Source organism: Quercus robur, chromosome 7, assembly GCF_932294415.1.
Source record: "Quercus robur chromosome 7, dhQueRobu3.1, whole genome shotgun sequence".
Taxonomy (NCBI): Eukaryota; Viridiplantae; Streptophyta; class Magnoliopsida; order Fagales; family Fagaceae; genus Quercus; species Quercus robur.
The window spans coordinates 34,530,839-34,546,277 of NC_065540.1; the positions used below are offsets into that span (position 1 = coordinate 34,530,839).

Consider the following 15,439-nt stretch of genomic DNA (forward strand, 5'->3'; position numbering starts at 1 on the left):
CACGTAAGAATCTATGTACTTTCTTTACTTTTTTTTTTTTTTGTTAACAGCGTGTACATCAATCAATTTTTTTTTTCTATATTGTAAAAATCTATGTACTTTCTTTGCTTTTTTGGGTTTACAGTGTACACATCAATCATTTTTTTCTTCGGTATTGTAAGAATCTATATACTTTATTGTTGTTTACAGTATGCACATCAATCATTTTTTTATTCTATATTGTAAGAATCTATATACTTTCTTTGCTTTTTTGTTTTTTGGTTTATAGTGTGCATATCAATCATTTTTTCTTTTCTATTGTAAGAATCTGTATACTTTCTTTGTTTTTTTTTTTTTTTTTGTTTACAACGTGCACATCAGTCAATTTTTTTCTTCTATAAGAATCTATGTACTTTTTTTGTTTTTGTTTACAGCGTGCACTTTAGAATAAGAATCAATGTACGAGAGGCTGTGGAGAATAAGAATCTATGTACTTTTTTTTGTCTTTGACACTTTTACGAGAGTTTGGAAGAGAGGCTGTGGAGAATGAAAATAAAAATGTACACCACAGTAGCCATCATGCAAAGGAAAAAAGTTTTACCAAAGGAAAAATGTACACATTTCTTGTTTTCACAAAGGTCTTACGGTTAGTAGTATAATGTGCTATGTATACTATTTAGGCATAATATTTTTTGCTACAATGATGCATAAATAATGATAATACTTTAATATATTTTTAATAAACAGTCATTTTACATTGATTAGTGATTGCGACGATGAGGTACATTCAATTTTTGTTGCGTTCCACAACATGGAGGATGCCTATTTTCTCGTTCTGGGTACCTTCATGCTTGCACAGGACTTCTCCCCATGCGCCTCGGCTGTGTTCTAATATCAACCTCCGTTTGATAATTACCACAATCATCATCTTCATTATCTGAAGACACCTCCATCTCTTGGATATCTTCTGCATCTTCCCCACTATCCTCATTTGAGGCATCTTCCTCAGAGTCTGTTACAGAGGCCTCTTTTTCAGAGTTTGGAGCATATACCCATGTATTTTGTGGTGTGCAAAAATCACCAACATGAGGGGGTGGTTGGGAAGGTTGTGGTGTGCAGAAATCATAGTTGTACTGGCTATCTTGGCCATAATTGTATTGCCCAGCATAAGATGGAGGTGGCGATGGGTGATAGGAGGGAGGTGTTGAATTAGGTTGGGGATAATGGTCATAGCTAAACAAACCCTCAAATCCTTGTCTTATGGAAGTGGATGACCCAATTTGTTGATATAAATTCATGCAATACTCGTTGACATTAATTGGATTATACTCACTGAAGGTGGTTGGCTCATTACCAGCAAATGTTGATGGCCCAGCTTGGGTAGAGCTGTACATATTGTGTTGTGCGGAGGTGGATGGTCCGGCATCATCATTTCAGCATTGTCCACGTTGTGCAGAGGTAGATGAGTGGGTTTCAGTATAGGTTTGCGGCTGTCTTCCTTGGCGCCTTTGTCGTCGCCCGAAGTTTGTCACCCTTTCAGTAGGGACGGAGGAAATATTTGCTTCCATTGATAACTTCAGTCAAGTAAGGCCCTCTACTATTGGTGGAAGGACTTGCTGTGCTGTGAGATCATTCCTCTGTTGATTTGCAACAGCTAAATTTAACATTTTATTGACCTCAGTTTGCTGCCGCAGAAAAAGGAAAATAACATTTATTAGTGCAGTAATATTGAAAAAGTGAAAATAATAATTTCTTATCAATATTAGTGTAGTATTTGGATGTGTAAATAACTTGTTATCAATATTAGTGCAGTATTATCGAAAAAGCTAAAATAATAACCTGGTATATATGGGCAGCCGCCTCTGGTGTTGTGAATAGATGACCATTTTGCTGGTACCATGTTGCGTAGTCCACACTTGAATCAAAATGGTCATCTCCAACTAGAAGTTCAGCTCGCATATTCCAACGCTCGTAGTATTGGTCATGTTGCCTTCTCCAATTGACAGTGGACTTTCCAGTCAACTTTACACAATGCACAGATTTATCCAAATTGTCTGTAGGCCACCTTGGACATCTTTGTAACAACCCAAACTGTTGCATGACTCTTTCTGGGTGGTAATACTCTACAATTTGGAAGCACAGCAATGGCGCTGTTGTAGTCCATATATTTCTTTCTACAAGACACCATGGATGCATATAGTTATCGTATGGTGTCCAAACAACCTGCAATTCCAATTACAATAACTATGTTATAATCAATCAAGACAATAATATAACTAGTAAATTAACCATTGATGCATTGTGATATATTACCTGTTTATTATTATGTGTATCGTGATTAGAACGGTATGAACGCAAAACATGCGTTGGTGTATGAGTGAATGTTCTTTTGGTATCCCACCTATACACAATTAATGATTGTCATACAATATTTAGAGTTTGGAAGTATCAAGGATTACAAAATTGTATAGAAATAAAAAGTAAATATTATACCTGCAACCGTATGGGTCGTCGCCATTTAAATTTGTTGGATTTATTGGAATTGGGGTCAGATATGGAAGATGCTCCCACGCCCATAATTGTAATATGAAAACAGGACCTGCAATCTCCATGCTTTTTTTAATAGCAGCAGTACACAGCTCTTTATAAAGGTAAGCTAGTGTAGCACTACCCCAGCTATATTCCCCAGCTACACCAAAGTCGTCTAACAGCTTGAGAAAGCAGCAATGCAATCTACTTTGGCTCTTATTTCCAAATAGTAAAGCCAAAACCTGAAACATGTATGCCCTAGCATGCTGTTGGGTTGTTATAGCATTGGCACCCTCTGGTAGGTTTGAGAATGTATCCCTTACCCATGTTATTTTAAGGCCACCAAATTTCAATGCTGTTTCAGGTGGTGTCACCCCAAGTAAATTACGGCATTCTGTACTCCAAGTCAAATTTATTGGCCCGCACACTGCATTGCCATCAATAGGCAATCCTGTAAGGATTACTATATCCTGTAGAGTTATAGTCATTTCACAATTAGGTAGGTGAAATGTATGGGTACTACATTGCCATCGCTCTACCATAGAAGTGATAAGACTCCAATCAATATCTATATGTGGTAGGCGGGTAACACGGTATAATCTACATTGATGCAAATATGGGGCGATACGCTCGCCTAACTGCGGGAGGGGTGCAAACGATTGAGGTCGCACTCGTAAGGTGGAAACCTGAATTTTTTTTTTTTTTTTAAATATACAATGTTATATTGCTAATGTATAAATTATTTTCATGTAAATTGAATAATTGTATATATTATTAGGACATTAATAAATTTGGATCTTGCAACGTACATTGCCTTCCATTGCATCATTAGAGATGTGGTATTGTTGCTCCATTTCAAATATATCTACAACAAAATTGAAAGAAACTCAAATAAAGGATTTATGATGCAAAATTTTTAATAATAATAATATTAATAGTTTTAGCAAAAATAATCATACACACAATAATTAGTATTAACTATAATTGAGATGCTCCCAACAATTGTGATGCCAACTAAAAGAGTGAGAATTATAGAGTGATACTTGCAAAAAAAAAAAAAAACACACAATCAGATAGCCATAAAAAATAATTCATTAATCTAAAATTTGAATAACAAGAGCAACAACAACAACAACAACACCAACAATTATCATAATCATAGGCATACAAATAATATTAATTACAATTACAACAATACATAATATTTTACAATGTATTAGTTTCTAATATTTACAAAGCACATGTTTATATAATAATAATAAATTTGTTAATTTCTAGAGCTATAAGTTAATAAGCAAAGCAAAAAAACTTACATTAACAAAAAACTTACAATCTTTAGTTGTGGCACACTGAAACAAAGTAAAAGAATAACTTTGCAGCCTGAGGAATTGTGATGAGATGCAATTCTACTTCGCACTTCCCTTCTCTTTTATTACCAATTGAACAATAAAAAGACAAAAAAGAAAGATTTAGGCGTGGTAAAATTTATTTCTTGCAGAGAATATAAGTCAGATGAGACGAGGAGCAGACAAAAAAGAATGGAGATGAGGTGAGATGAGATGAGGAGTAGACAAAAAAGAATCACGTTAAAGATTCAGGTGTGGCAAAATATATTTTCTGCAGAGAATAAAAATCAAATGAGATGAGGAGTTGAGGTGATTGGTTGATTGAATCTTTGTCTTTTTTGGTTTACTTTCTTTGCTTTTTTTTGTTTACAACGTACATGTACATGTAAGAATCTATGTACTTTCTTTGTTTTTTTTTTTTAAAGCGTGCACATCAATCATTTTTTTTCCGTAGTGTAAGAATATATGTACTTTCTTTGCTTTTTTGGTTTACTGTGTACACATCAATAATTTTTTTCTTCTATATTGTAAGAATCTAGGTACTTTCTTTACTTTTTTTGGTTTATAGTGTGCACATCAATCATTTTTTCTTTTCTATGGTAAGAATCCGTACTTTCTTTGTTTTTTTTGTTTACAGCGTGCACATCAGTCATTTTTTCGTTCTATAAGAATCTATGTACTTTTTTTTTGTTTTTGTTCACAGCGTGCACTTTAGAAAAAGATTCAATGTACCAGTGTACTTGAATCTATCCTTATCTATTTCTAAAAGAACGTGACAAACCAAACTGGTTCAATCAAAAATATATTGAAAGAATAATATGCGTACTTTTTTTATATCTCTATCCTCTATTTCGGCAATACTATTGCCACAATTCTTTTTTTCTCACATTTTCGGCAATTAGATTGTCACAATTTTTTTTTTCCTATTTCGACAATACCATTGCCACAATTAATTTGTCACAAATTTTTTTCCCCCTATTTCGACAATACCATTACCACAATTTTTCTTCTTTTTTTTTTTTTCCCACAATTTCAGTAATGGCACTGCCGAAATTGGGAAATTATTTTTTCCCACATTTTCGGCAATCCAATTGCCGTTTTCTCTCCTTTTTATTTTTATTTTTAATCCTTTTGTACTTTTTTTTTCTCACATTTACAGCAACGCTATTGCCGTAATCCTTTTCTCCTTTCTTTCCCACAATTTCAGCAATGGCACTGCCGAAATTGAGGAAAAATTAAATAATTTTCCCCTATTTCGGCAATAGCGTTGCCGTAAATGTAAATAAAAAAAAAAAAAAAAAAAAGAGAAAACAGCAATGGGATTACCGAAATTGTGGGAAAAAAAAAATTTTTTTTCCTCCAAAATTTCGGCAATGGCATTATCGAAATTGTGGGGAAAATTTTTTTTTTTTTTCCTCCACAATTTCGGCAATGGCATTACCGAAATTGTGGGGGAAAAATAATATTTTTTTTCCTAAAAAAAATTTTTCCACCACAATTTTGGCAATGTCATTACCGAAATTGTGGGGGAAAAATTTTTTTTTTCCCACATTTTCGGCAATCCCATTGCTGTTTTATCTTTTATTTATTTATTTACATTTACGGCAACGCTATTGCCGAAATAGGGGGAAATTATTTAATTTTTCCTCAATTTCGGCAATCCCATTGCTGTTTTCTCTTTTTATTTATTTATTTACATTTACGGCAACACTATTGCCGAAATAGGGGAAATTATTTTTCCAAATTTTTCCCCAATTTCTTTTTATTTATTTATTTATTTATTTACATTTATTTACATTTACGGCAACGCTATTGCCGAAATAGATATTTCCTCCTATTACGGCAATGGGATTGCTGTAATCCTTTTCTCTCTTTTTTTTTTCTTTTTTTTTATTTTTTATTTTTTATTTACATTTACGGCAATGGTATTGCCGAAACAGGGGAAATTTTTTTTTTCCTATTTCGGCAATCCCGTTGCCGTAATCCTTTTCTCATTTTTTTCTTTTTTTTTTTCACATTTTCGGCAATGCTATTGCCGTAATCCAAATAGGGAAAAAAAATTTCCCCAATTCATTCTCTTTTTTTTCCCACATTTTCGTCAATGGAATTGCCGAAATTTGTTTTCCTATTTCGGAAATCCCATTGCCATAATCCTTCTCTCTTTTTTTTTTCTCACATTTTCGGCAATCCCATTGTTACAATTGCTAAAAAAAATTTTATTCCCTTATTTCGTCAATGGTATTTCCAATTTTTTTTCTTTCTATTTCGACAATGCAATTACCTCAAGTAGTTTGTCACTTTTATTTTTCTCCCTATTTCGACAATGGTATTACCACAAATTTTTTTTCCTATTTTGGCAATGTCATTGCCACAATTAGTTGTCACAAATTTTTTTAACTAATAATAACTAATTATATGTGATTTATTGTGAAAATATTGTGGACTAATTATATGTGATTTATTGTGAAAATATTATGGACATGAAACCTGTTTTTTACTTTTATAGAGATTTCGAAACCACTTTTTTTTTTCCATTTTCGACAATACCATTATCACAATTGCTAAAAAAAAATTTATTCCCCTATTTCGGCAATAACATTGCCATTATTGCTTTTTTTTTAAAATTTTAAGAGCATTCAATTGCCGAAATTCAACATTTTCTACCTCTGCTTTTTGGTTATTCTCTCTTCTCTTTCCTGCTTTTTGGTTATTCTCTCTCCTCTCTCCTACTTTTTTGTTATTCTCTCTCCTCTCTCCTGCTTTTTGGTTATTCTCTCTCCTCTCTCCTACTTTTTTGTTATTCTCTCTCCTCTCTCCTGCTTTCTGGTTGAATTTCGGTATCCTTATTCTCTCTCTTGCTTTTTTTTGCTGAATTTCGGCAACGCCATTGCCGAAATTCAGTCTCTCTCCTCAGTTTCCCAATTAACTTCGAACAGTAGCTATAACGCAAATTAACTTTAAATTTTGCAATTTTAACCCAAAAGACTCTATAATTAGTTCACAATATTTTCACAATAAATCACATATAATTAGTTATTATTAGTTAAAAAAATTTGTGACAACTAATTGTGGCAATAACATTGCCGAAATAGGAAAAAAAAATTTGTGGCAATACCATTGCCAAAAAAGGGAGAAAAATAGAAGTGACAAACTACTTGAGGCAATTGCATTGCCGAAAATAGGGAGAAAAAAAAATTGGAAATACCATTGCTGAAATAGGGGAATAAAAAAATTTTTAGCAATTGTGACAATAGGATTGTCGAAAATGTGAGAAAAAAAAAGAGAGAAGGATTATGGCAATGGGATTTCCGAAATAGGAAAACAAATTTCGGCAATTCCATTGACGAAAATGTGGAGAAAAGAAGAAGAAAGATTTGTGGGAATCAAAATTTTTCCCCTATTTCGGCAAAATGTAAAAAAAAAAAAGAAAAAAAAAAGATTACGGCAATGGTATTGCCGAAATAGGGGGGGAAATTTTTTTTACATTTACGGCAATGGTATTGCCGAAATAGGGGGGAAACAATTTCCCCCCTATTTCGGCAATCCCGTTGCCGTAATCCTTTTCTCCTTTTTTTTTTTTTTTTTTTTTTTTTTTTTTTTTTCACATTTTGCCAAAATAGGGAAAAATTTTGATTCCCACAAATCTTTTTTTTTTTCCACATTTTCGTCAATGGAATTGCCGAAATTTGTTTTCCTATTTCGGAAATCCCATTGCCATAATCCTTCTCTCTTTTTTTTTCTCACATTTTCGGCAATTCTATTGTCACAATTGCTAAAAAAATTTTTATTCCCCTATTTCGGCAATGGTATTTCCAATTTTTTTTCTCCCTATTTCGGCAATGCAATTGCCTCAAGTAGTTTGTCACTTTTATTTTTCTCCCTATTTCGGCAATGGTATTGCCACAAATTTTTTTTTCCTATTTCGGCAATGCCATTGCCACAATTAGTTGTCACAAATTTTTTTAACTAATAATAACTAATTATATGTGATTTATTATGAAAATATTGTGGACTAATTATATGTGATTTATTGTGAAAATATTGTGAACATGAAACCTATTTTTTACTCTTCTAGAGATTTCGAAACCACGTTTTTTTTTTCCATTTTCGGCAATGCCATTATCACAATTGCTAAAAAAAAAAAAAAATTTATTCTCCTCATCTCATCTGATTTTTTTATTTTAAGAGCACTCCACACTCAGACACACAGCACAGCATTCGGTAGGAAAACTGGGCAGTGGAATTTCGGCAATGGGATTGATGAAATTCAAGATTTTCTCTCTCCTCCTTTCCTTATTCTCTCCTATTTTTGGCTGAATTTCGGCAATCCCATTACCGAAATTCAGTCTCTCTCCCCAATTTGCCAATTAACTTCCAACAGTTCCTATAACGCAAATAAACTTTAAATTTTGCAATATTAACCCAAAAGACTCTTTTTTTTTGGTAGAGCATTTTTTTTTAAAGCAATATAAACAGACAAGAAGTTGCAGGACAAGCTGGCCTGTTAAATTACACTTTTAAAAAAAAAAAAAAAATAGAAAAAAGAAAGATGGCCTCTCCACCGCTCACAATTTGCTACATGAGCAAATTTTTGCACAAATTATGCAACAAGCTGTGTTACTAGCATGACTCATAAAAGACATCTAATACGAAGATGAGGGAGAACGAAAATGAATAAAACCATGAAGGGTTTTATAATAATTTCACACCAAATCTTAGTAAGTTTAATAAGTTTTTATCAGTTCTAATTTAACTCACTATTGAAATTACTTCTTTACTCACCCGTGACAATTAATAGCAATTTATCACTTAAAATTTGTGGTAAAAATATTAACATATCTTATTACTCATTTAGTTGGTTAGACTAATGCTTTCCTAACTAATAAAATCAATTAGGCAATTTTGAATATATACCACTGTATCTCTGTAAATTTCTTTAAAAAATTTTCTCTCAATTCTCATATGTGTTAAAAATACTTAGTATTCTTTAAAAACTAATAAAACCAATTATTTGAGGAGTACGGGAAGGAAGAGTACTTCTGCTGAGTTGTTAGGCTTTGAATCTTGGGTAGACCAAATAAACGGTTTTAGTAGTTGGGAAGTAATATAAAATAAGTTGTCCCCTCGTTTAAAAAAAAAAGGAATGTCTTCCTATTTCTTTGTTAGCAATCACGTCAATTGGTGTATAATAGAAAAAAAAAGTTATATATATATATATATATATTTGTCCAAAAACTAGGGTGTATAAATATGTATATTTACAATTTTACTATAGTAATAGTGTATTTAGCTACCCGAGAGAGAGAGAGAGAGAGAGAGAGAGAGAGAGAGAGAGAGAGAGAGAGAGAGAGAGAGAGAGAGAGAGAGAGAGAGCTCCGGCCACCCATCTCATCGTCTCTCTCTCTCTCTCTCTCTCTCTCCAAATTTGTCACACCCTCTCTCCCAATCGATCCAAAGAGATCAGACTATAGAGCTCCGGCCACCCATCTCATCGTCTCTCTCTCTCTCTCTCTCTCTCCAAATTTGTCACACCCTCTCTCCCAATCGATCCAACCTCTTTCCTTCTTTTATGAACTGATCAACACCAATCGGTGGTTGGCGATGGTGGTTGTGTCCAATTTGGGTTTTGGTTGGGGCTGATGGTGGCTAGGTTTTGGCTAGGTGGTTGGTTGGGTTTAGATTGGCATGGATGAGTGGTTGGCATAAGGCTTTTTGTTTTTTTTTTTTTTTTTTTTTTTTTTTTTGTTTTTGTTTTTTTTTTTTTTATGGTGGTCATTGGGTTTTGTGGGGTGGTTGCCGAATTATATAAATAATTCCAGCCAAAATTTTACATGCAAGCCAAACACTTGAAAATATTTTCACATTTCACCTGAAAATATTTTACACACTAAAAACATTTTATATCGAGCTAAACCCAGCCTTAGTCCATTTTTTTTTTCTTCTTAATCTTCATTTTCCTTTCCTCATTTCTTCATCTTACCATTCATTCCAAACCACCACCCCACCCCAACCACAAAACCACTGCCTAACCCAGCAAAAAAAAAAAAAAAAAAAAAACCCAAACAAATGGGTCATGTAGTCGATCAACCATAAGATCAATATACCAACAATTCAAAGGAACCTCTAACTCCTTAATCTTGCTTGGTGGGTTGTTAGTCTATGGGTATGAATTTTTATGTGGGTTGATGATAAGTGCGGTCGATTTTATTTGGTGATTTTGGGTGGTGATGATAATTGGTTGCTTGATGATGGGTGGGCTGATGGTGGCTAGTTGCTTGATGATGGGTGTGGGTTGATCTATACACTTAAAGTCATCACAAGACATATCAAATTTACTTTCCGCTATACTCTAGTTTCTTTGATGATTTCTTTGTGCCTCCATGATTTGCATGTAATTTGACCTAATTAATCAACTTGGGTAGTTGAATTAATTAATTGAGGTCAATCTATAACCCAACAAATACACACACACACATATCTCGATTAGGATAAGTTTTAATTCTTAAAATGAGTAATGCTATATGCACAAACTATTTTACAATGTTTTTACAAATCGTTGATGTGGCAAATTCTTAGTAGGTTTTTTTTTTTTTTTTTTTTTTTACAAGACAGAAATTTTACTTTAGTCTAATCTAAGTGTATATGTGTGTGAAACTCAATCTTGAGATTTGAACCCCAGCATAAGAACTATGTATTTGTGGTGTGACCATCACACTAAGGGTGTGTGATGGTTTAATAGTTCTCATATGGGTTCACTACTAACATCACATTTTTACTTACCAATAATCATTCACCACATTAGCAGTTTGTAAAAAAATTATAAAATAGTTTGTGGTTTTAGCATTTTCCATTAACTTATATAAATCCTTATACTATAAATATGCCATACTCACTTCTCATAAACTTGCACCATTACCTTTCTTCTTTTCTCTTCCTCTTTTATGTACTCTTTCTTAGTCTCTCTCTAAACTCATCATTACCAACACAACTTCTTTACTAATTCACTTTCCTTTCCCATCTTTTCATTGAAAATTTATTATGGCGACGTCCTCTTGAACCCCACTTGGCTCTAAAAACCTTCCTATCATCAACCTTTCAGCCCGTAAATCAAAAGTGACAAAGGGCATTGTTGGTGCATGTGATAAATTTGGATTCTTTAAGGTTATTAACCATGGTATCCCAATGACATTATTGAAAAAGTTAAACAAGTAGGTTTTAGTTATTTTGCTAAACCAATGTTTGCAAAACAACAAGCTGGCTCGGCTAATCCTCTTGGTTATGGCCACAAAAACATAGGTTCCTGTGGAGATATGGGAGAGCTTGAGTATCTTTTACTTGGGCTGTGTTTGGTTCGTGTAAAAGCATTTCCGGAAAATATTCCATTTTCCGGAAAGGAAAATGTTTTCATGTGTTTGGTTGCATTTCAAAAAATTTTTTGGAAAATATTTTTCTGGTGTTTGGAAAAGAAGAAGGAAAAGACAAACCCAGGAAAAAAATCATCAACGATTGCGATCAGAGATCGCGATCTCGCCGGCGCGATCTCGCCTTCGCGAGATCGCGCCGTCAATTGCGATCTCGATCCAGCACAATCTCGCGAAGGTGAGATCGCGATCAACGGCGTGATCTCGCGATGGCGCGATCTTGTGAAGGCGAGATCGAGATCGACGCTTCGCGAGATCGCACCGTCGATCGCGATCTCGATCTCGCGAGATCGCGATCGACGGCGTGATCTTGATCTTCGCAAGATCGCAATCGACGGCGCGATCTTGCGAAGCGTCGATCGCGATCTCGGATCGCAGTCGTCGGACTGGAGCTCGCGAGATCGGCGTGGACTGGAGCTCGGAGTTCGCCGGCGATCGTCGGACTGACTGGAGCTCGGTCTTCTCCTCTCGCGCGCGCGCTCTTTCTCTCTCTCTCTGGAAATACTTTGAAGTGAAAATGGAAGTGGAAAATGATTTCCGTGGTAAAAGGCTTTTTTTTTCGGTCAACGGATTTCAATTTCCGAAAAATAGAATTTTCCGGACCAACCAAACAGCCTCATTTTCGGAAAAGCATTTCCATAAGTGATTTTCACCCAAAACAAACACACCCTTAGTATTCACCCTTCATGCATTGCTGAGAAATCCATTACCATTTCTGATGACCATTCACAATTCAGGTGTTTAATATGTTTTTGTTTAGTGTGATGTGCATGGCAAGTTTGCAACGGCTGCATGTTGTAGAATAATTTTGTTGGCTATTATATTTGTTTTGTTGTATCTTCAATTTCTATTTTGTAAAAATTCATCTTCTATTTTTTGTTACATGCTAAATTAATAGTCAAAAAATTAATTAAAATATAGGTGAATAGAGAAATTTGGTTAAAATAATTTTATTTGCTATGGAGCAACCATGGTCACAAACTAAAATAATAGACATGGATGAATTTTTATAAATGAATGAAACAGTCCCATTAATAATAAGTATACAAAAAGGAGAGAAAATGGTCCTGAATGTGATTTTCCTCTTTCGTGTTGTTGCTAATGCATGTCCCAATTGGTGAGGGGGACAACCTCTCATTTACATAAAATTTAAGGTTTGGGTTAATTTGGTAAATAAAGTGACATGTAAGGTATTTGAATATTAACAACCGAGTAGTTTCCTTTCAATTAAAAATATTACATCTCAAATCAAGATATATATATATATATATATATTACGTCTACAAGTTAAAATTGTTGTAATAGTAACTTAAAAGTGTTAAATTATTGCATTAACAATAATAAGTTACAATAACTTATAATTTTCAGTTGTAATAGAAACTTTAATACATTAGCAATAATTATTACAATAACTTAAAATGAAAAAATCGTTGCAATAACTTGATAACAATTATTTTTGCAATTTATTACAACGAAAATTTTGAACTAATAACTTATTACAACAAAGTTTTTATTGCAATAATTTGATATAATTTTTTTTATAATCTATTGCAATGACAAATACGAAATTGTAGTAAAGATATTATTTGAATAATCTAATATCAATTATTTATAATCTATTGGCCTATTGCAATGATGAAATAAAGTAGTTATCTATTACAACAAAAATATCATTACAATAATTTGATCCAAATTATTTTTGTCAATTATTTACAATTTATTGCAATAAGATTCATGAAGTAATAACCTATTCGCTACAAGATATTCAAAGCATAATTTGTTTATTGCAACAATATATATATATATATATATATATAAAACCTATTCACTACAAGATATTCAAAGCATAAATATATATATATATATAAAACCTATTCACTACAAGATATTCAAAGCATAAATTGTTTATTGCAACAATATACATATCATTGCATCGAATTGGATTTGGAGAGCATTCTGACCCTTAGCTCTTCACTCTTCTTGCATCAAATGATGTGGATGGCCTCCAAATTTCTGTTCAAAAAGATGTGTGGATCTCTGTCCTAACTGACCCCAATGCCTTTTTAGTTAATGTGGGTGAAATGTTACAAGTTGGTACTCATATAAATTTTTTAATATTCTATTCTTCTAACCAAGAAAATTTTGCATCGATATTTGTTCCTGTAATTTCATTTGTGAAGGCTTTGACAAATGGAAGATTTTTGAGTGTCTGATACAGGGCATTAACAAATTCATCCGAGCCTAGAATATCAGTGATTTATTTTGGAGCTCCCTCATTGCTAGCATCAATTTCTGCACCTCCAGAAATGCTCAGGCCCATTGGGCACTCTCTACAAGACCTTTACTTAGGCCGAATTGAAGGATAGCCTTTACTTTCGTCACCTCATAGAAGGACGTCTTGATGATTTCAAGAATGAGTGAGTATTTGAGAGAAGATGGTCTTGGGATCATCACATATCATTTCAATTAACTATAATAAAAGTTGGACTTTGTTAACAAGTGTCGGGCAGCACTTGTTAATGAATTAATTGTGGTTCATTTATGATCTATCACAAATCTCACTACATAGAAAATTGGTAAAGTTTTACTTTTTACCTGTGATTTATTACAAAATAATTTGACTTTTTCCATCTAAATTGACACACATTTAATATATAGTCAGTTTTTTCCACATCCCTAAAAAAACATGAATAGTTTATTTTAAATTTTATCACATTAACGGGTGCTGTACAACACCTGTTAACAGCACCCATAAAAGTTTTATTTGAATTTTAGAGATACTATCCTAGTCTTTATATTTTGGGAAATGCTAACGGATGCCCTTGAGGCAATGATTAATAATCCATTTAAATAAAGTTTTTATGGGAAAAGAAAAAAAAAATATTTTGATTGCTTTTTCCATTTCCTATAAAAGTTGTGTCAAAACTTTCCTAAAATGGATTGTTAAACATTGCCCTAAGGGCTTATATTTTTATTTGAATAATTGAATATTCAAATATCTTGTTGTAATAGGTTATTACTTCACGAATCTTATTACAATAGATTGCAAATAATTGATAAAAATAATTCGGATTAAATTATTGTAATAATATATTCGTTGTAATAGATAACTACTTCATTTTGTCATTGCAATAGGCCAATAGATTATACATAATTGATATCAAATTATTGTAATGATATATTCATTGCAGTTTCGTGTTTGTCATTGCAACAGATTGTAAAAAAAATTTATATGAAATTGTTGTAATGATAACTTTATTGCAATAAGTTATTAGTTCGGAATTTTCGTTGCACTAGATTGCAAAAATAATTGATATCAATTTATTGTAACGATTTCTTCATTTTAAGTTATTGCAACAATTTTTCCCAATGAATTAAAGCTTCTGTTGCGATTGAAAATTATAAATTGATGCAACTTATTATTGTTGCAATAATTTAACACTTTTAAGTTACTATTACAACAATTTTAACTTGTATATGTAATATTTTGTCTAATAACACTATACATATTTTGTTGTATTAACACTTGATGTCATGACTTATTTGGTGTAATGCAGGGGCCACTTCGGAATGAAAAAAACACATTAAAAAAAAAAAACTTATTTTTAACTAAAAGTAAACCACTCAGTTGTTAGTATTCAAATAGCCTTACATGTTACTTTATTTACCTAATTAAGTGCCCATTTGTTTGCACTTTTCAAGTGCAAAAAGGGCTTTTTCAAACCCACTTTTTCATCCTGCCCATTTGGTAAGAGTCTGTCCTTTTGCTTTTTCTAAAACGTGACTTTTTGCTATGTGAAGAAACGGGCTTTTAATGCACACAGCTCTGCCGAGCTTTTGCAAAAGCCAAAGCACGTTTAGAAATGTTACCGTTAAGAAGCTGCCATCAATTACCAAATTGCCCAAGCATTTTATTGAAAACCCAAATTTGCCCTTTAATATATCAAGGTCTGTAGCTCACCTCCAATTCCTCTCATCTCATCTTCAGAACAAGCCCCTCCTCTGTGCAAAATCCTCTCCGTGTTGCAAGTAAGAGCTTTGTGCTGCTACACAAGCCGTTCTTCAACAAATTCTTCGTCTTCTTCTTCGTCTTCTTCTTCTTTCTTCTCCGTCTTCTTCTTCTTCTTCTCGTCTGTATATATATATATATATTTTTTTTTTTTT

The 15,439-nt window shown here is 33.0% G+C and overlaps 1 protein-coding gene across 1 annotated transcript; it reads right to left on the bottom strand.

Moving 5' to 3' along the window:
* Window positions 1-1,559: 1,559 nt before the first annotated feature.
* LOC126691285 (serine/threonine-protein phosphatase 7 long form homolog) lies at window positions 1,560-2,996 on the bottom strand. Its single transcript, XM_050386340.1, has 4 exons — window positions 2,473-2,996; window positions 2,293-2,380; window positions 1,819-2,202; window positions 1,560-1,664 (listed from the first exon to the last, which is right to left on the bottom strand). Exons 1-4 carry the CDS (start codon window positions 2,994-2,996, stop codon window positions 1,560-1,562), a joined length of 1,101 nt encoding a protein of 366 aa, XP_050242297.1.
* Window positions 2,997-15,439: the final 12,443 nt, after the last annotated feature.